The sequence below is a fragment of the Aythya ferina genome (genome assembly GCF_964211825.1).
Source record: "Aythya ferina genome assembly, chromosome: 10".
NCBI lineage: Eukaryota > Metazoa > Chordata > Aves > Anseriformes > Anatidae > Aythya > Aythya ferina.
In genome coordinates, this window is record NC_140306.1 from 7,758,795 (window position 1) to 7,781,190 (window position 22,396).

Genomic DNA, 22,396 nt, shown 5'->3' on the forward strand with positions numbered 1-22,396 from the left:
GTATTTAACCATTATCTATGACACATCGCAGCAAACCATCTATTTTTCCAAGTCATGAACAAACATTGCAATTTGGAGAGGAAACAATTCCTGAACATTCTCATTGAGGAAATGGCAAATGTAACAGCTTCAAGTGATGAGGCAAAACTCTGTAACATCAGCACAAGTTATTCAATGCAAAGTAATTTCAGCAGGCTAACAAATGAGTCACTTTTCTCAGACAGACATGCAGCAGAATCCAGTGCCTTTAATTTATATGCCCTTTTATTTCAAAACACGCTGTCTCCCTCCGGTTGGGCTAGACCAACGGGATGCAGCATTTCCCAGAAAGAGCTGAAGAAAGCAAACTTGGCATGACAGTAACTAAATGTTGATTCAAGGGAATTAGGAGACGTTCAAGGGGACAGGTCCCAGGCTCCAAATTATGCTCCACTCTTGTATTGCCCCCATATGATTATAGCAAGTTTGCTTACAATTTGCTGCTCACACTTCTAATTGGATTCCTGCAAAGGGCAGTTTGCTGTGCCATGAGCTTGTCACTTTAGATCCCGCTTTATCTCCAAACCACTCAATTAATAATCCATTCCATTTATTATAAAAGCATTTGTTTCGACCCATATGATGCTATCAGCAGCCATCCCATTAATATTTATTTTCACAAAGTGGTCCACTGATGTTAAGGTCTCAGATACAACTGGTAACTTTAAAAAAGGAAAATACATGAAACCAAAAAAGTCAAAACAGAACATGAGCTGTAGCAGCAAACATCCAACCCATATGGATTTAACTCCTTCTGCACAGAAAGCCTAGTAAATACAGTGAGGTTGGTGGAGGGCAACGACAATGGGAAAGCTCAACCCGTCACCCGAGAAATTACATGTGAGGTTTCATGTGTGAGCACATCTCCCTGGGGTGGGGAGCTGCTGTCTGAAGCACCAAGGAAAAAAGATGCTGGAAGGAGGTGTGGAAGGGGAATGAATGTTCCCCCACTGTCCTCCACCCCAGTGAACCTTAAACTCTGGGCTAGGGGAATACAGGGACCACAAAGATGGTTTAAAGCTGTTTTTCTTCAGCATCCTTTTCTGTCCCCAACACACAGGGAATTACAACACAGGCTGTTCCAGCTTGATTATTTTGGAAGTCAACGGGACCCACACTTTTCAGCTAAGGAGTGGAGGAGAAGTGGGCTGCAGATGGTTTAAATGTCTCAAAAAAAGCTGGCATAAAGCTCTTTCAGTGCTAAGAAGCATTGCCAGGGACAGACTGGACATCCAAGTGAAAGTTCAGATCCTGCAGACAGCACCGAAACCCACCAAAATCTCAGACTCCCACTAAAACGTGGACTTTTCATTTCCCCACAGGCCTAAGTGCAGCTTCTATTATTGCAAATGCTGGTGAAATGGGAGCATTTCTTCTGTGTTCAGAAGCGCCCAGCTGCTTCTCGTGCAGAATGCTCCTGAGAGTGAGATTACACATTCAGACATGGTGAGATGAAGCAGCTGCTGTGAATGTATATCAAATACTGTGATTTCTTCTCTTCTGCTCGCTTATTCTGTGCATCTTGAATAAAACTATGCTGCAGGGACAACAAGTCTCTTTGTAGTAGTCTCCACCTATTCCTTTAAACTATACAACAGGGAACTTGTTCAGTGTAGCTCTGTGGATAACAAAAACAGTGATGTTGAACTCTAACCTTCCACTACCACAAAGAGCTAAATTAATTCCCTGCAGCACATCAGTGCTGCTTTTGAAAAGGCCCAGACACTGCAAAAAACAGATGGAAACTAAACTTATAGGCCTTTAAAGATGTCAAGCATTTCCTTGCAATGATGGCATAAGAACCTTTCTTCTTCCCATCAATTTTTTTATTAATCAGAGCACACATGGCAACTCCCCGTGTGGCACCACTTGGGGCTCACCCCATCAACATAAAACCTTGGGAAATTATCACCTCAGGTTTACCACTGGGATAACAATGCTTTTATACCTAGAGTTAAAAAGATGAATTGTCACAGATTTATAAATCAACACACAAGAGCAGACACTGAACTACAATACCATTCTGCTGTCCCTTGTCTTCCCAGGGACTGTTTCTGCAATTCACTACAGGATCCGGCTCAGAAGGAAGCAAGGACTCCCGTTGCACTCTGCCACCTTCATGCTTTTGCTTTCAGGGCTACCGTTTTGCACATTTTGAAGCACAAACCTGTCTTGAACTGCAGCAAAACAAAGCTTGCAGGCTCCTGCTCTAGCAACCAAATACTCTTAAGAGACTGCAGAGCCCCTCAAGACTCCCAAATTCTCATCTCCACCATCAAATTATGTGGAACAGAAAACACTTACTCATCCATTTTCTTGAAGCCATTTGCGTGAGGATCTCAGTCGAGTTACTCTTTCTCTCCCAAAGAGCTGAACTGGCGTTTTTAACTTCAAGAGGGCAGAGTGGTTGTGAAGTGCCCAACCACCTCTGAAGAGACTTTGGGGACCTGGAGCCAGGTCCTTATTCAGAGATGACAATTATCACTGCGAGCATAAGAAAAAGGGTTCTGCCCTACTGACTGTAGCCAAGTGCTCCACATAAGTTGGCTTAGCAGTGATAAATGTCACGTTTACGATGTGTTTTGCAACATGGAAGTCCATAATTTGCTTTCCAGGGACCTATGCTTGATTATCAGGAGAGTTAGAAGCATTCACTGAAGTCTAATGAATAGAATTAACACATCATTTAAACAGGGACTAATATGTATGCAAATTAGAAAAAGTTAGAAATAAGAGTCCAACCCGTAATTTCAGAAAATGTAGACTGCATCCTTGTGAAATATGAATGTTTCAATTCACATCATATCTCCACATCTATGTTAGCTGCTTTGCATGTGAACAATAGGCATCAAGCCCAATTTGATTTTTATATTTGAACTTGGACTTACAAAATAGATTATATTGAAACTTGAATAATATATATGCTAATTAAATACTCCATTTAATGACATAAATAAAGACGAAGACCAACACAGGCCAATTTACATTTGCAAATTTCCTAATTATTTTCCTTTGGAAAGCAGAAACTTTATTTTCACAGTCACTGGAAAAAAAGGGAATAATTTCTTTGCTGAAATGATTTTTAAAATCTTTTCAACTTTTTTTTATTCTTTAGGAGTGATCTCCAAGGAAATACAATTCCTAAAATTGCTTTGCCTAGACAGATTCAATATTAAATGTCACCCAAGTCAAACTATGGTGATTTGTGCATGCAAATGGCATTACTTAATTATTATCAGAGGTTTCTGGAAAAGGAATTGCTCTCGATAAATATAAGGTATACACTCTCCCCTTCAATACCACAAAGTATGTTCTGAACAACTCTGGCAGATATAAACCAAATGCCCTTGGTGTTTGATGGGCTGTTAATCTCTCTCTCCCTTCGTTCTCTGCTCCCCCAAATTAGACAGTACAAGGACAAGTGGGTAGCTGTAGGGAGACTAAGCATAAGCAGAAAACATGACTATGACTTCTGACATCCAAAGCTCACAGAAAAGCTTGCTGAAGAATAAACAGATCGTAGGAAAAGCCCTTTTAAGTTAAAAGGCCTGTTTGTACCTTTAGCAGTGAGGAAAGTGGTGAAAAACAGTTCATCGAAATGAACACGAAGCCTGTAAGAATATCATGGCCAGGAATCTTATTTTGTGTATGTTGAATAAATGTTGGTTATGTGGATGAAGAAGCCTGGATTCCGCATTAACTCACAAAACCAACATCTGCAGGCTGTGGAAAGTGAACTGCAAAGCAAACCCATTTACTCTCTGATTGAAAGAGCACCCTGAATGCTTCAAAAATAAGGAGCTGTATGAATGGGAAGAGACTAACCATTCTGGTAGGTTTACATCCTAGGCTTTTATTCAAAATGAACAAATCAAAAAAAATGACAGGGATGAGGACTGCCCCTCCAAAGCTTTCACCTCATGTCTACAATACCAGTCACTATGAGCAATGAACACTGAATTCAGGAAACTTAGAAGACCGAAGAGTAAATGATCATCATTTTGAGTTATGATGTGGTTGGAAGTCCTCCTTGCCCTCAGCAATTGTTGCAATCCTCATCTGTAATCACTGCTGTTCTTACATTAACAATGTTTTCAACATTCAAAACCGGAGAAAAAATTTTAGTCAACACCAACCTGTGTTGTTATTTATTATTATTATTATTATTTTAATATATTGCTTTATAAATGTCTCTTTGTATGATACTTCAAATATTTTTGTTCTGTTTTGGAAAAAATGGGAATTCCAACACATGAAACAACCCACAAAATGACAACCAGGCATGCAACCTGCTCCCGTTTCAGCTTAAATGTTAGAGCTCAAATGGATTCTGACTTGTAAGGTGGCAGAGTGAAATACATGCCATTCATGGTGATAGAAGAAATGTTTTCTTCTTAACAGACTCAGTGTTCTACAAGAACCTGAATGAATTCGCATAGCTGCAACATTTGTAATAGCAGCACAATACGCATCGAGCATCCCAAGGCATTTGTTATCTAAGTTGCATGGGTTGGCACTTCATTTTAAGGAAAGTAAAAATAAAAATCCACCCCTGCTTGTTATTGCTTTACTAGGCTGCTGAATCCTGGTATTTATCCAACCAGTTAAGATTGCTGAACTGATTTAATATTCTTACCCTATAATTTTACACTTAGACCACATCCCGCTGTGAAATAGCTAGTGCTAATGTTAGTCCAAATGCTGCTGTGGGACTTAGGACAGCACAGGGCACTTCAATAGCTGTATTTTATGGTTACAAGGAGAGAGAAAAAATATAATTTATCTGGTTGCTGTGGTTAATTCACAGTTTCACAGCAGAGGTATACTGTTCCCTCTGGGTACATCTACTTGTATTATAGGATATTTCATTCACAGTTCATCTGAGACATTCCTCTAACTCTCAGCCTACCAATTTGTGTGAGAATACTAGAGATACCGTACACGATTTAGCATATACATACTAAAAATATTATATAAAACATAGGCATTAGCAACAGATCAATAAGGAACATAAACTAGCAACAAATCAAACAAGGATAGGTTAATAAATTGTTTCTTGCAGCTAAGAAAGGGAACAAAAAATGCACCCAGCCTCTTAAGAAGTATTTCTATTTTTGACTTTTTTTCCCCCAAGTTAATTTCACACAAAGCATGATTGCTAAGACTGGTTTCTCTCTTTTAATAGCTGATCATAATTCTAAAATCCAGAGTTCAAAAGTTTTAAAGTTTCTTATAAAATAGCTTACAATGAACTAAAGCTGAGTAGGAGAAGGCAGCAGTAACATCTTCTGCTGCTGTGCTCATCAAAAAACTGTACTCCTCATGGTGTACTATTTCTCAGCAATTACAAACCACTTCTTAACGGAGCCTAACTTCAACATTTGAATATTTTAAAAATATTGCTTCAAAATTACGCATTGTAAAAATACCGCCTTTAATCCAGTTACTGCACAAATAAAACCTTGCTCTTTTTTTTCAAGACCTCATCACTACAGCAGCACTGGGGAAGGCATTTCCAGAGAAAGTGTCTGGAATTAATCCATTTAATTAGTTCCACAGAAACAAAACAAAGATCAATTGCAGCTGCGCCACAGATTCCTCATTGCCTGACCTCAACTGTCCCTGCCTGCTCCCCTTTGCTCTCTCCCCAGAGGAAGGTATTTCTGCAAATATTGGGGAAATGCTGCCACACATCTACACAAAGCAGTGAGGAGTGTGTCAATAGCAGTTTTCCATCCTGCTGCCAAGACCTTATCCTCTTTAGCAAATTAGCATACCCTAAATGTCTCAGCTCTTATGGGACATGCTTCATAGCAAATTAAAGATTAAAATAAAAAGTTTTTTGTTGTTGTTTCATTGTTTTCAAGGTCACCAACATGATATTTTGAATTCTAGTCTTCCACAACCGAAGCACATATTTTGCTGTTATTTGACTTACGATTGCATGCTTGACATTATCTTTTTAAAAAAGAGGTGATGCAGATCGGGGCTCCCACTGAGTTTGTAAAAGTGCCTGCAGAAAAGACATTCACACAACTGACCCGCACGGTACAAACATCCCAGGAGCTGTGGAACAAGCATGGTTTCAACTAAGAGCTCTCATTTAAATGCACTGTTAAAAATAACCACAATCCAGCAGGCACCAGGACTGCCTGGGCTGGGACGGGTGATTTGTGCGAGGCTTCATAGCTCTGAGAATTTAGCTCTTTAAGCCATCGCAGTTCCCTGTCTGCTCTGCAAGAAAATACTTTCCCATAACGAGCTCTCTGTGGATGGCTTGATTCAGCCACTCTAGGTGCTTGCTCGCAGGGTCCTTTCCCTTGACACGAGGGATGGCCTCATGCTGGCACTTGCTGCTGCTAATGGCAGTATTGACACGTGCAATACAGATGGATGCCTCGGATAACACCCAACAGGGGTAACAAACCTCAGCTAGGCTCACCCCTGCTCTTCTTTTTCCAATCTTCCTATCATTGTTGTACTCTTAATTCTTCCCTAATTTTAGGCCCTCTGCTGCAGGAGAACAGATGGAATCAAACTCCAAACAGATTTTTTTCCACCAACCTGCAGTCTCCTGACACAGCTGTCCTCTGCAAGCTGCCTGTGCCATTTCTTTCCTGCCTGTCTGTATTTTCCTCTCTCTCCCCAAAGCTACGGTCTCTTCCTCTGTCCTTACCCCACTGCTTAGATGTGCTTTTTTACTGGCTTCACATTACTCACTTTAAACGTGATGCATTTGAACGGCGTCTTCTAAACACTTTTTCAGCCTTCTGGTCTGTGATTCACAGGACGTTTATCACACTACTTCATTCCTCCTCTTCTTCTGTACTTGCATGTGTGCCTTAAAGCCTGCACGGCAGCGCTGTGGAGAACGAGCCTCTGAGCTCCCATGCAGGATCGATGACTCCTGTGCTGCGCCTGACAAATGGCTGCTTAACCTTTTTTTGGAACGTAGAAATGATGGAAATTCTGGAGTCCACTGCTTTATTGTCTTTCCCATCATAAAGCTTTTTCTAATGTCAGACCTAAATTCCTCCCTTGCTTCAATTTAAACCTAAGACTCCTCATCCTAAGCACAATGGATGCAGAAGATCATTTATTCCTTGCAGATCCCTTTCATGTACACAGGAACACTTGCATCCCCTCTCAGCTAACAGTCCTGCCTGCCCGTATGGTCTGACCAGCTTCCTCAAAGAAAAGGTGAATCTTGTGGGATATACCTCACCTCTCACAGCCACAGTCCTCTTTACACGTGGAGATACACCAGCCTGCTGTAGATCTGGTTTGCTTTTCATTTACAAGGCAGCTGAGAGAAGAACGCTGCTTCATGAAATTCAGATGAAGGCTGGCCATGCGTGACATAGGAAGAAGCTGGCTTCAGACACCTGGCAAGAAGTAACTCATTATTGCACTTTTTGTGCTCTTGAGAACCCGTTTAAGGTGATGCAGGTTCTACAGTTATGTGGACTCAAATTTATGAGGGCAAGGCCTGATTTAACCGATAGCAGTTATTCAGAGTCACTCTATTAATATCAGTGGTGCTATTCAGATTTAAACCTGAAGCAAGATCTAGACTGTGCTGTTTCCTCGAAATGGGACATCCCTGGGTCAAAATATGCTCATTAATTTTTGATGTTGCTCCTTATGTTGTACAATGAGGATTAGAAACTCTCTTTTCTGAGTTTTGTAGATATCATTACAGTTCTAGAAATCACCACTGACATGCATTTCACTTCTTTTAACTTCCCTCTGACTTCTTTTCTTTCTCCTTTCTTAAGACAACAATTGTTTGTTTGCAAAGCAGCAGCTCGCTACCGACCTCACCAGGGAGGAATCCAAAATCCTGCAGTGTTTTGCTTTGCAAGAAAAAGTGAAACTAGTGTTAATTAAAGAAGAGTAAAAGTAACAGGCATATAATTAGATAACATGCCCCCTTCCACAATCTAGCTCTTAACAGATCATCCAGCATGCTTAAAAAGCAACTTTCCATCTGCAAATCTGTCTCTCTCTCTTTTTTGTCTAATGAGCATGAGTTAGTCTGTTCAAAAGCCCAAATGGGCATCTCAGGGCCAATTCAGCAGCAGGGGGTCCGTTACTATAACAACTGACAACTCCTGTGATTTCTGAAAGGCCTCAAGTAGCCGTTTGGGAAACGGGTACTGAGGAAGAGGCTGGGAAGGCTGGGTGGTGCGGGACGTGGTGTCGAGGCCTCCCCTCTGCTCGCCCATGTTGGCCCTGCCTGCGCAGAGTAGGCCCCAGCACCCCACCACCCTGACAGGGCAGCTGGGCCAGATCCTTCCCAGCTCCCAATGAAAGGAGAGGATAAAACCCCCCAGGCCCACGAGGGGAGGAAGAGCAGCACCACACTATGCTTTGGCATTTGCGTTTCTCCTCATGGGCTCTCCCCCCTCGCTGCAGGTCACCAGATGAGAGTCGGGATGCAGTCGGAGAATTTTTCCCATCGATTTTCCCCGACAAGCGCTCAAAGAACGGTGCCAACAGCTAGAACAAGCAATGAGCGGCTGCCCTGAGCTTCAGGCTGGAAAGCAAGCTGCCTGCCGTCAGCACAAAGGCTGAGCTCGGTTCCCTGCGTGGGATAAGAGGGAGATGATCACAGGCCTGCTCCCCTTTAATGAAAACGAGCAGTGCTTTGAGATACAGCACACAAAAGGGCTCGCTGTTTCAGTACCTTCACCTCCAGCACTGGCAAAATCAAACACAGCCTGGGTCTTCTGCCATAGAGGCTGGAGCGCTTTCCCTGCATTGCCTAGGTTGAGGCAGGGAGATCAGAGGGCTCTGAACCCAGGCCAGGCTGCACGCTGCTTGCTGGGCAGTGATCCCTCTGACGCTGCTTTCCTTCACACAAAGCTACGTGCAGCCAACTCCAGAGCAAAACGCAGGCATGTCCTGCTCGGCGTGAGCAGGGCACGGCTGGTTACTGAACCTCCGAACTGGGATGGTCACAGGGAGAGGTTTCAGGCACACAGCTCACCTCCGTGTTTCTCCTCATCTGCCTGTAGTGCTGCCCGTCTCCCAGCTCAGGAAATCTCTCCCCTTGGTTAACTCTCCCCGCTGCCTGTGACAACACGGGTTGCACCCTGGGGCACGGCTGTCCTCAAGCCAAGAGGACATGGTCCTCTGGCACCACTGGGGCAGTGTCAGTGCGAGCATCCCCATCCTTCCTGCTCCTTCCTGCCTCTTGCTGGTCCCTTGGTCATGCAACTCTCTCTGGTTACTGCATGAAGCAGACCGGGAGTTAATCTGGTTTAAATCAGGGCATGAAAGACCCCCTCTTTTTTAAAACAAAAATGGTAAAAACAAAACCAAAAAAAACCAACACATGGATTATTTCTCAATCCAGCTCATCACGTGGTTGTACAAACATTTGCTTTGGTATCACAGAGGGCAGTGCAAGGGCAGGAACAGAGGAGGGTGCTTGATTCACTGCTGCTGAAATAAATACACTAGCAACTGCACCCAAGTCATTCTTAAAATCAGCACAGAGACTCTCAGAAAGTGTTACCTAGCATCCTCTAAGAGTGAGAAAGCGAGCAGAATCACAAGTATTTCAGAGTAAGCTGAAAGCAGCTTTTATCATTGTAAGCAAGCAATTTTACAAAGGTCTGTAAATTTGCAATGTTCCTTTTTCAATCAGTACAGTAGATGAACAACACACTGTGTACTCATAAAATAAAATCTAAAGATAGGTTCAAATAACAATTTCAGCACTTTTTACAACCTCCTACAGGCAGAAGTTCACATTTTTTTCCCAATGAAGTTTTAACACTCTTAGCTATGCGGCAGCACAAGTTACCCTGAATTTAGCACCAAATGGCGTTTTACCAAGGCATGGTTATTAGACATGATAACTACAACTGTCCTTGGTCCTGTGCTGCAGCTTATAGTTCTAAATTACAAACTGATTTACAAATACAGCTAACTGACCTTCCGTGGTGCTATTTCACCAGTGACTGAGTTCAGGTGCTGAAATATTGAACACCTGAGCTTGCTCCCAGTGAGGTCTTTGCCACCGAGTTCAACAACAATGCAGCCAAACAGTAAGTAACTTGGCCCCAGGTCACACAGAAAATCAATGACAGTCAGAAAAAGAACCCACATCTCCTGGTGCTCAGTGTCATTTCTTCTGCACAGAAAGGCACTGCTGAAGAAGTGTGAGGCTCTGTCACAGGACCTGTTCCAGGGCCTCTGTTCAATTCAGCAGGATGCTTCCCAGAACCTAAGAAAACTCTTCTTTTAAATTCTGTACAGTTTTGCCTAAGGAAATTTAAAGGCCTCTTTTTCCCAAGCTGTCTCATATACACACATGACTATAAACAAGCAATGTAAGCTTGCTTGCTCTTTGAAAGGCAGCAGCTGTGTTGTTCCAAAAATCCCTCCTGAATGTAAACATATTAGCACTGTATAAACAGCTTGATTTAATAAGAAATGCAATACAACATTCCTGCTTTGTCTTTGGGATCACAATGTTGATAGTGGCAATAATTCAGAGGTGAATTATGGTATCTGCAGAAAAGAAAGAAACAGAAAACTCTCCAGCTATAGTTGTGAATTAATTTCTTCCTCTTAGCTGAAAATGAGAAATGGCTATAATTTAGTTCCCATTTAAAAGCTGCTGTTGGCTAAACTCTAAAATCTTAATTGCTTCTTAATATTCTCTGCTTATTTCCCCCTTTGAAACCATGGTCTATGGTATTGTAGTATTTATATTAAAAATCAGAATGGAAAACAATCAGGGGAAGGTCACCAGTCACTCCTGAAACTCCTTTCTTTTTTTCTAAAGTGACAGAACATAACGTGCATCTTAGTATTTTAGCTGATTTCCCAACCCTATTCACATTCCTGCACCTCTGTGAGAAAGAAAGTGCCACTGACCCTGGGTATCCCTTACAGTGTCAATACTCAGGACTTCTTCAAGTCGTGACAGGAATACAGTGAATGTTTCCAGGCATAGTATGGCTCAGCATGCTGTAGGAACTTGCCTTGTTGCAAAAAAAAATGAAGTCACACACAATCCCTAAATAGTTTGGAGGTCACTGCCAACACACGCTGCAATTCTCAAAGCTTGTAGAAAAGGTTTTGAGAGTAACAGTGGCAAAGATGGCAGAAAATCCAAGTCAAAATTTAAACTGACCTTGAAGAACTGCAGAAGGATCTCATGATACTGAGTCTGGGCATAAAATCACAGATGCAAAACAAATGCCCAGAAACACAAAAATAATGTGCTTGGGAAACTGCAGCTTACGATGCACACGCTTGAACGGGCTCTAGATGAGCTGGTAGTGCTCCAACAAAGATCATAAAATCAGAGTGAACAGTTCTCTGAAACACGCAGTGGTTGTCCAAACAGAACCCAATTTCAGGAACTAGTACGAATGGAATGAAAGCAGAAAAAAGAAATACCATTGTGCCACTGCAGAAGTGAATGCTGTATGTTGAGTACTACATGGATCTGGCCTCCTCATATTTTCTATCTGCTAAGACTCTTAATTCTTTGCACTACAAGAAATCAGTTTCAGGTGCTAGAACTGGGAGCAGCAGCTTCCTTCATCATGCCCATGACAGCTCAAGGACCAGCCAGGCCAGCTTTTCTGTAAGAGGAATCAAAGATGCACAGAAGCAAACTGTTGAACCACAGCCTGCCTGCTGCGAAGCCAAACTCCCATCCAGCCCCAGTGCACCTCCCTGGCTCCTGGTCATCCCGTGGTGCCGCTCTCTTCATTGTCCTGGGGTAAGAGGCAGGGCAATCTCTGCAGCTTCATTATGCTGACCTAGTTTATTTTCCATTCTACCAAATTAAAATCACATAGCCCTCTTTGCACAGTGGTGCCATTAAAAGTACTGAATTCAGGAAACTTTAGTAGAAAGGTAATTCAGAGCGGCTGCTTGCCTCTAAGTTCCCATCCCTTTTCATTACTGAGATGGCCATTGTGCTAAAAAGAAGGAAGTGACCCTTTCTCTTCAACATCAATCATATTCTTTCACCATTTGTCCAGGATCCACATGGAAAAGGAACTGAGAACAGCAAATTACCTCTGCAAATAAGGGAGTCTTGTTCAGAAATGGGACAAATCATTCCCAAATATATTAAATTACAAGAAGTCTCTAATGAACACAGCGTGGAAGTTCCACAGATATAGGGAAAGCTTCATCAAACAGTGACTGCTCCCTTTCACTCACCTTTTCACATAAAGGGAACAAAAAACAAAGCTTTTTTCCAACAAGACATCATCACAAAACTTACTTCAGTTCTGTATCACAGAATGAGATACAAAGGAGCAGAACAGAGATAAACGTTTTGCCAAGCCTTCCTAAGCAACCCCTTAACTCCTTATTTTGGTCCCTGGATAACAGGGCACTGATGCAATGCAAAGAAGCAGAAGGCTTTGCTCTGCTTCATTGTTCTACTTATGTCACCTCTGTTCTCCAATCTTCTTATTCCCACTAATACTCAAAAATGAAAAAGGGAAAATATCATTTGTTTTTCCCTTAAAATGTATTGCCAAAAGGTAACCATGTCTCTTCTGCATTTTCTAGTTCTCTGGGTTGTATTTTGTAATGCTTTTTCTCACACCAGAACAAAGAATTGCTGTGCAAGAGAAGACCCCTTGGTCCAGCATGCCTGTCCCCTTGAGGGTTATCCTTTCATAGTAAGTGTTTCTCTGCTGTGCACTTCAATACCATGTTTCCCTTACTGAAAAATCTGTCTCAAACTCATTTTCATGCCATTTGCTTTGATGGTGTTAATTAGCAAATTATTCCATATGTTGCCTATTACATTTTAAGCTAAGTATTTCGTCCTGAAAATCCAGATCACTGTTCCTTTCAAACTTGTAAATTAGACTCTGAGGTGTTTGAGGTTCTGTTTTTTCCTTTCTTTGAAGCACTTACAAAGATAAACATTTTATTTTTCCTAAAGAATGGTAATCACACTGAAAAGGGCACACAAAATGTTGTGTTACCACTTCAATGACATGGCCTGCACAACGTGAAATGTTACTGGGGATAATTTGTGTTCTAGTTCCTTGTTGATTTATTCTAAAACACGCATTTACTTCTTTTGTACTTGTTCTCTATTTGTTAAAAAAAATCCTCAGAACTATGAAGCTAGGAACAGGAGCTTATTTTGAACTGAGAACATGTGCCTTCAAGTTTGCTTATTGTTCTCCAATTTGTTGCTTCGTGTTTATCCAAAACTTTTGACTGTGATGTGACATACCCTTCCATGTCTATATTAATTTTAAATTTCTATATTTTTTTTAGCATCAATTATACACAATAAATTGATCCACTACTGTCAAGTGTATTAACATATTACGTGTTCATAATTCTACCAAAGCTACTGATGAATGTTAACTACTCATGCAAATTCTGGAGAGCAGATAAAAAACAATTGCTGCAACAAAAATGTTTTGTTATGCAAAACAACAAACTACATTACTGGAAAAATAATTTGGTTTCAGTTAAAGCTTTAGTTCACTTCCTTGATTTATGTGCCTGTTTGTTATTGCTAAGCAAATAAAAAAGTCATGAGGTAGATGGTTTGGAATTTGAAAGATAAAAGGCGTTTAAGTAACGTATCTTAATTTGAGACTTAACTGATATTATGATCTATAAAAAAACAGTATTTACCAAAAATTAGTCTCTATCAATTGGCAACTAAGCTAGTACTTTCCAACTTTAATATTCTCTCAAGAAGAGTACTGATACTAAATTTGCAAGTATTTCTCTCCATGCACTGAAGAATCACAGAATGGTTAAGGGTGGAAGGGACCTCTGAACATCATCTAATCCAACCCTCCTGCCAAGCAGGATCAACAATGAGAGGTACCAACACTCTTCTTGGTAACTGCTGTTAGCATTTGATTTCTAAACCCCTCCTCCTTAGAAGAGCATTTTCTATCAATGCAAGATAAATTCTACAAGCCCTTTATTATAGTGCTTCAGGATACATACACCATATACTTCAAGGGCTTGTCTGGTGTGAATATGACCAAGCTTAGTTCTTCAAATGAAAAAAAATGAGAGAGATTTTTGAAAAGCGGTATACTGAAGGATGACATACTAAATTGGGATGTTCAGAACCTTTGCAACTTTAGCATTTGTGCACATATCACTGCTATTTTATTCACTGTTTTACTGTGATCACGTTAATTACTTGCAACTGTTAATAGAAATTAATTTCACAAGAATATTGTCATCTACTTGTTAATATACTTTAGAATGTTTCCAGTCTCAACAATTTGGCCAATTAACTGTCAGTAAAATGGGTGCATTGAAAAACAGATCGGTATTTTTTTAATTGATTCTGCAGATATAATGATCAATAGACTGCTATTTCTCACCAAGGCTACTTTTCTGTGTCCCATCTAAGCAGATTTTGAAATAATTCCAAAATGCCTTGTATAAGGTTAATGCCTGGCTAACTTTCACTACAAGAAAAATGAAGTATCTTAGAGTTCTGGTTCTGGCATAAGAAGGCACCACAGGTTCTGTTTTACTCTAAATCACCTAGAGTTGTATTTGTTGATGCTAAACCTAATTTCCACCACTGAGCCTGGTTGGTGTAAAGGATGCTATCTCATTTTAAGAAGCAATCTTTACTTGCAAGATCTTGCAGTCTGTACTTGTGAATGCTTCACCAGTGCTAAGGAGCTCCTACACAGAGCATTGCTATGGAACGTGCAACAACTTTATCTCGCTTTTGAAGAAGTGAAGTCAAAGAAAAAGAATGAATGCCTTAAGATCACACAAAGTCAGTGGCAAAGTCACACATGGAAGCTAGCACAGTCTCACTAGGCTTTTAATAGCTATCTAAAATGAACTAATTGTGAAAATATTTGTTGACATTACAGCTGGTTCTACCACTGCTACTAGTAACTTCATGACACAAAAATTTAATATTTGAGATGGCTGAATAGTTAACCAACAGAGCTGTTTTAGCATCTGGAGAGATATCTAATGCATCTATCACCACAACATCCAATAAAATAAAAAACATGGGACCACATCAAAAAATACCATCCAAAATGTGTTTTAAATCATGATCAGTTTCCCCATCTAAAGAAAACAGGCTCACCTCCAGTAGACAAGCACAGCAATGAGAAGAATGAGGCACACGAAGGTCAGTGCTGAGACCACAATAAGTGGGATGATCCATTCCATTTTACCAGGAGAAGGTCTCGTGGCCATGCTGGAGCTGTTCTTGTCAGCTGTGTATTAAACACATAATAAAGAGAATCATTAAGTGTAAACAGAGTTACTGTATGGAAACATGTATAAGCAAAACAAATAGCTTGTGCATTTTACATGATATGAGCAAACACTCAGAACAAAGATCTTCTAATTGCAGGGTGGGATTCCATTTGTCTGTAGTCTGAAACATTAGAGCACAAAAGTATGGTGTTTATTGCCTCATATGGCTTGGATTTTACTGCTGCCTGTAATTACAGTCTCATGCACAATTTTAGGACTCTATCACTCAAGCACCTATTATCAGATGTGGAGGACCCTGCCGAGTCATTCCACCACAGCAACAAAGTAAATGTTTTGCTCTATCATCAGTGTTTGCAGGTAAATGCACCCTGTTTCTCAACACTGCCGGGCAGCTCTGTTTGCAAAGCTCAGCATAATACTTTGCTTCAGAAATAAATTTCTTGGTAACTATCTTCAAATAAAAAATCCTCAACATGCTGGGTGTCATGTCACATCATTTGCTGAATTGTCACAATCTGGTGAGTTACTGCATACGAAAGCACTTTTTAGCATATGGATTGTCAAGATGGATGGATGAATGAATGGATAGTATGTGTTGTAACTGACAGAAGAAATTGTTATGTGGCAGCTTTTGAACAAAATTTAAGTTGGTCAATATATGAGAGCCAGCCGAGAAACTCCATTTTCACTTTTTGCATGACTCTAACACCATGCCAAAATTACTGTATCATATGTAAGATAAATATCTAGGAGTTCTTCAGGTACTGGAGCTAGTAAGAATAGACCCTACGCCTACACTGTATGTCAAAAAAACAACAAAACTGTGTAAATTCGAGTAGACTTGACCAGGGATTTTAGATAAGATTTTCAAGTAATCCTGTTTGAACTCAAAGATCCCTGTGAGTCCCTTCCAACTTGGAATAGTCTATGATTCTGGTAACATGATAGTCAGAATTGAATTATAAATTAAGAAGTAATTAAAAAAAATTATAAATCAGAAATACATAAGTGGATTCTGTATTTCATCCATGTTTCCTAAAAACAGAGAGTAATTGATTAATACCTGTCAACAGGACTTAATGGGAAAGGATTAGTGTAAACAGCTTCTGATTTGAATGAGGACTGAAACATACTTGAATTCTACATATTAGACCATCAGGTCCTTCCTTACCAATGTGCTTCCTTGCCCTCGTTCGCTATTGTATTATCATATCTTCTGAAACTGCTGCAAATCCTACCAGAAGAACATAATTGCCTTTTCACCGTAGGCAGGCAAAACACAGATAATTGGAAGTCACCAGATGTCACATAATATGAAGTCATACTCTATTTTAATAGCATTTAGATTATATTCCTCCATAGGCAGGAGTAAAATTCAACTAACATGGAAGTAAAGGTTAATTGTAAATGCTTTTGCCTGACTGCTGAAAACAGAGCAAGGCTGCAGGCTGCTGCAAGCCCAGCAAGAAATCTTTCTAGTTTTAAGAACTAGGCTGATGGAGGTAATGCCCTTTAGCAAGCAACCTAAATGAGGTGCTAATCAGAGGGATGTTTGGTGGAAGTGAACGTGCACGGAGTGTAGAACTGATCAAAAGAGAGATGAGTAGCCACTGGTCTCCAACTTCAGTAAGAACGGCTACTGAGGTTACCAACAGAACCACTCTGCAGAACAGGCACACGACGTACTTAGAGCACGTGGTGAGTGTTAGTCTTCACAGCATACTAATAATATGCTACATACCATTTTCAAGACAGGTTTTTGATTTCCCTGACCAGCAAAGAGTAAGGAAAAGAACAACCCGACAATTAGAGTAAAGGCTTATTCTCTGTATTTACAAAACCTGCAGGAATCATAAGCCTTGAGGCATTGGTTTTTATCAGTGCATTTCAAATCATTTATTATCGTGAAAAAATTAAGTCTGGGAGGTGTTGCTAATCAGAATGGCAAAAAAAAGACAAAGTAAAAAGCATGCAATGTAATAAATCTTAGTAAGGAGCCAAATGATCCTACCACTTTACATCTATATGGGTATTACTTCATTTCACACCAAGGACAATATTCTATTCAGTTTTACCTCCACATATTTCAACACAAAAACGTATGTTTTTGTTTGCATGGAAAGAAAATTAAATTCCATTGTAAGCACAGCATGGGCTGGAGTCCCAATGCACGCTATTAAATTCTGCAATGCTCATGACGCTCCTCTTACTCAGTCTGCTGTGGAGAACACACTTATCTGACCCTGCCAACTCTGTATACCACAGATGTGAGGATCAGTAAGCGCTCAGTATGCTGAGTGCCAGAATTGCAAATGCCATTCCTGCATGCTGACGGCTGGCCCCAGCTTCCAGTTGGGAATGTCCAAGCAGTGATGTACTGAAGAAAAACATAAACCATTCCTGTACTGTCTTTGAAGAGAAAGTCTTAGGTGTTTTCCACTGCTGAAGTAAAGTGTTGAGAGAGGTTAAACAAACCAACACCAATAAAAGTTGTTCTAAGAATGACAGCTGGGGCCAGAAGCACAGCAGTACAGCTGGAGTGCTGGCAGGTGTCTCTTGAGTGTCATTGCAAAAGAGCCTAAAAAAAGCACACTGGGTAACGTGGAAAAAAATTGAAGAAAATACGCACACAAAGGACAGATCTGGGCCCTTATATTTTCCTATTTTTCTCACAACTAAATACCATACAGTAAAAAATGCTCTGCATTTTACTCTTTCTTTACTAAACTAAGAATGTTGAGGCATGGTAGCACCAACAGCATATCCTTGTAACTGTGCCCATGTAACTACTTCAGGGGGAAAAAAAAAAAAAAAAAAAAAAAAAAAAAAAAAAAAAGCTTAAAAATGGACCAGGAAACTCCATTTTTTTCTAAGAAATGTAAACAGTTTCCAGTGGCATATGCCATCGTTGAATTAATTCAGTTTGCCTTTTACTGGCTTGGAATACATCCCGGTAGGAAGGAATAAAAATTATTACAGCATATCTGTTTCAGGAGGTCCCACATGACACCAGCCCAGCATTGTTAAATCAACTTCTACGTCTATAAAATCTGCAATGCTTGCTTTCCTGTGAACCACCCATTCAGCAGTGCCATCCAGGGCCTGGATGGATGAGGCCCTGGCATGGAGAGTATCAGAGAGCACTGGGCAGCGAGGGGTGCTTTGGCAGTGAAACTCCTGCCCAAAGGTCAAAGCATTCTCCAGTCTGTGAAATGTACTGTTTTTCTAGATATTCTTGCTAATTGGTTACTGAGAATAGAAAAGTGTTTATTTCCCTTAAGTTACACTGCTTGCTATAATAAGCAACCACAGCCTTAATATATAATGGATCTGCCTTTTTCTTTTGAAACTTCCCTTTATCATCCCTTGATATTGCACAAGCAGCCAGTACAAAGTTCTGTTTGTTGTACTGTTGCAGATACCGATAACCACGACAACGCACGTTCTGCACGCCCAAAGAAAACCACTGCAGAATTGTCTCTGTCCCTCTGGTCACTTAAAAGAAAGTCACCTGCCCACCCCTCCTTTGAGTAAATAAAATTACAGACTTATATAAAACTATCAGTTAATTATGGAAAATAATATTGGCCATGTCATTCAATTACGAAAAAGCAAAAATGTATGTTCTTTTAAAAACGATCACTTCCACACAAGCTCATATCATTGGATAGCTATTTTCTTCCTATTTCTTTAAAGGCATTTATGCAGCATTCATACTTAGAAGCTGCACACAGCTAAGCATGGCTTTTCACTGCTTTGTAAACGGATGCCAATCATGTTTAAACCTGATGTCGGATAACTGAGATTTGTTTGCACGCATCAATTTTTTTTTTCAGTAATCCAATTCTTTTATACACAAGCCATTTTACTGCTTGCTTCCATAAACTGCCATACAAAATGGCTCATGTGCCACATGAAAATACAGCTTAATAATCCTTGCTGTGTATGGAGAAAGAAAGAATTACACAGATGTTTAATTATCTTAATGAGGTTACCCCCAAAAGGCTTTTGTAACCTCAGACCTGGCAAGGACTCTTCTAAAAACTAAAATTCACTCTGTTAAAAGTATATGCCTGGCATGAAATTTAGCCTGCACATCGTGATCTCTCTACACAGCCCTCTCCATCAGAGGAACTCAAAATAAGTGGGTGGGCACTGAGGATGGGAGGACCCGGATGAAGTTTTGATCAAGGTCCTAACACAGATCTCTGTTCTTAGTCCCGGTTCATGACTCAGGGAGAAGCCCCAACCAGACGTACATTCATTGCTCACAACAGCTCTTTCTTTATATCCTACCAAGTACAAAGGATCTGTTTAACTGTCTGGCACAACAAACCAGAATTCTGTTGGGTTGTGTCTGTCTAGCCTGATTAAACTGAATCATCCTATTTCCTTTTTTATTTCCTTTTTTTTTTTTTTTTTTTGGAGGGAAGGGAGGAGGGGAGAGCATCATTCTAATTGCTGTTTTTCTAATTTTCAGGTTTCAGAGTCATGGACAATGCTGCGCAGCTGCGTGTGTAACAGTTGCAGATCAAAGGTACAATTAGTCTAATGTGGGCAACAAAACAGAGAAAGGGATGATCAGGAAAATGAAAGAGGAGAATGCAAGCAAGCGCTCAGTGACAGAAGAAAATCATTAGCGTTGGCCAATACCACCAGACAAGAAGAGGCCAATGCCATTTGGAAAATAATGACATGGCCTCAGGAGAGGTGTGTGTATGTGTGTGTGAAATAAGCACTAAAAGAAAATGAGCCTTGCCGTACTAATTGGCCTCGCACTTTCCCCGTAATTTCTCATGTGTTCCCTGCTCTCCTCTAATCATCCTCACTCGTGAGTACTTCCCCATTCAGTTATCTCCTTACAACTGCTAATTTGATGCTATATAATTAATTTTACAAGTGTACATTGTTATGAAACAATTTTCTACTCTTTAAAATGATTAAACTTTCTACTCACAAAAACATTTTGGAAACCCTGACAGCTTTTTAAGAACTGATTTCCTGGCGAAAAGATGCATCCAAAAAAGTTTCTGCCCTCTACGGGACACAGTAAGCTCCAGTGGCTTTGTCTCAGCTCAATTTCAGAAGCAAGCTGCACCTTCATTTAACTGTCATGATGCTCAGGAATCTTTTCAGACAATTCTGGCAATATCCTCTTGACTTTGCTAGTTGTTGCCCTGATCTCAGGTTCACCTGGTTGTGGAAAATCTGTAAGTCCTTTTCTCACAGGAAGAAGTCCAGTTTATGCCTGGAGTTTCACTGAACTCAACTGCTTGCGTGAGCTAGGTCTGGTCTGTTTGTATGAATTAGATTTCCATGTTACTATGGAAAAAAATTAATCCGAAGAAACCAGTCACAGGCTTCATGGTTGTGTTTGGCTTATGGGCCAATTTCCCAGGTGTGAGCTTTGCTGGCTGGTCTCTTTGGTAACCCAGATCCAGCCTGGGGGAAAGTTCCTGCGTCTATGTTCCTTAGTCTTCTCGCAGGGGTAACAACCCTAAAGGCCAGCCAGGCCTTACTCAGACACATCTAGTGAAATATTTGGGCAAATTCCTAGTAAAGCAGACCTCAGCTATTCATTGCAGTAGCCCGGAGACAAAAAATGTAAAGAAAAGGAGGAAAAACTCACCTGAAGAGACTTTGAAGGACAAGATCCTCACAACTGGTACAGAGGGACTGAGACTCAGAACCTCTGTCCCCAAACCAGTAAGAAGCATCTCCAAATCTTCTCAGAGCTGAGAAGTGTTAGCTTTACGCAACGTCTAGGCAAGGAGTTGCCACGCTTGTGAGCAGCCTAGCTTCTCCCCCTTGAAGTCAAGGACACGGAATGAACCTCTACCTCAGGGAAAGTAGCACAAATGCAGCCTTCTTCTCTGAAGAGCCATTTGCCACCAAGTAGCCCCCTCAGCTCCCTGAAGGATCTGGGAGAGGCTCGTCTGGGAACAAGGGGACAAGCTGGGAATGGTAGAGCTTCTTCCCTTCTTGTCAGGTATGTAACTAGAAGTTTAACAAAGATTCAAACAAGGTCAGCTTGGGTGAAACAGATGACTTTTTCTCCTATCTCTTCCCCCAGCTAATGGTGGTTATTTCAGATTTAATTTTCTACACATGGAAGCCAGATGTATAAGATACAAGGATATTCAGAAGTTATTCTCCCCCCATATAAGCATGGAAAAACCTAATTTGAAGAGTCCTTTCAAGACCAATCCATCTTTGTGTGCAGTCTTCAGGTAGGGTCACTTCAAGCCTCCAAGCCTGCAAGTGAGCAGAGCTCTTAAAAGAGCCTGTCTGGTAGGAGGCAAAGCTGTATTGAACCACTTTCAGCAATAGCTCTCTGCATGCTAAAAAGAGACAGAAATCACTACAGACTAAGAGGATACAACCAGCAAGTACTTCTTAGCAATATGAACAATATTTCCCCAACTTTTCATTGATCTTTATCTTCTTCATGGAATAAAAACCAATCTAGTAACAATCCCTTTGTCAGGAGCTAAGAAGCATGACCGGCTACCCATCTTTCCTTCGATTTACATTAGGCTGAGAATAAGCCATGAGGGCTTTTGCTAGGGCTTATGTAAGGGATGTCATATTTGGGCCATTCAAGAATCTGGTGCATGAGAAACCAGGAAGCAGAAAGTTAAGACCAACTAAAGACAGCCACTCCAGAGGCAGGTTCACCCAGGCAGATCAAACAGTTGGGGTTCAAACCTAAATGGTGCTGAATGCCTACTCTCAGCATTGCAAAGCACAGAGAGGACACGTTCCCTCCTTCCTGCTAAAAGGTTTTTAGGGCAAGTGGCATGTTGAAAGCTGCCTGACAGGCATCTCACACTACACTTAGTGGGAGCACTGGACTTTGAAGAAGATAGCCGGGTGAGGAATAAGAAAAACAGCAGTGTATTTAATATATATATATATATCTGCAAGACCTGGTGCAAGTTTCTTGGCTTCTTCATTAATCTGTTCTCTTACAGAACAGTTATGATTCACAGTATTACAGTCAGGTCAGCATTTCTGTAACAAATATTATTCAAGACTGGATTTAGCTTTGTTTTTTTTAAATTGGTTCTGAGCTATAACTGAGTGCACAATGTCTGCATTTTTGTGTTTGTAAATGTAGGGA

The 22,396-nt window shown here is 40.7% G+C and overlaps 1 protein-coding gene across 2 annotated transcripts in view; it reads right to left on the reverse strand.

Annotated features, from left to right (window-relative positions):
* Positions 1-22,396, reverse strand: part of PTPRG (protein tyrosine phosphatase receptor type G) — a 397,969-nt gene that overhangs the window by 50,608 nt on the left and 324,965 nt on the right. For both annotated transcript variants that reach the window (XM_084530728.1, XM_084530729.1), the window contains one exon: positions 15,137-15,269. In XM_084530728.1, the coding sequence (XP_084386854.1) occupies positions 15,137-15,269 (133 nt within the window). The remainder of the gene's footprint in view (positions 1-15,136; positions 15,270-22,396) is intronic.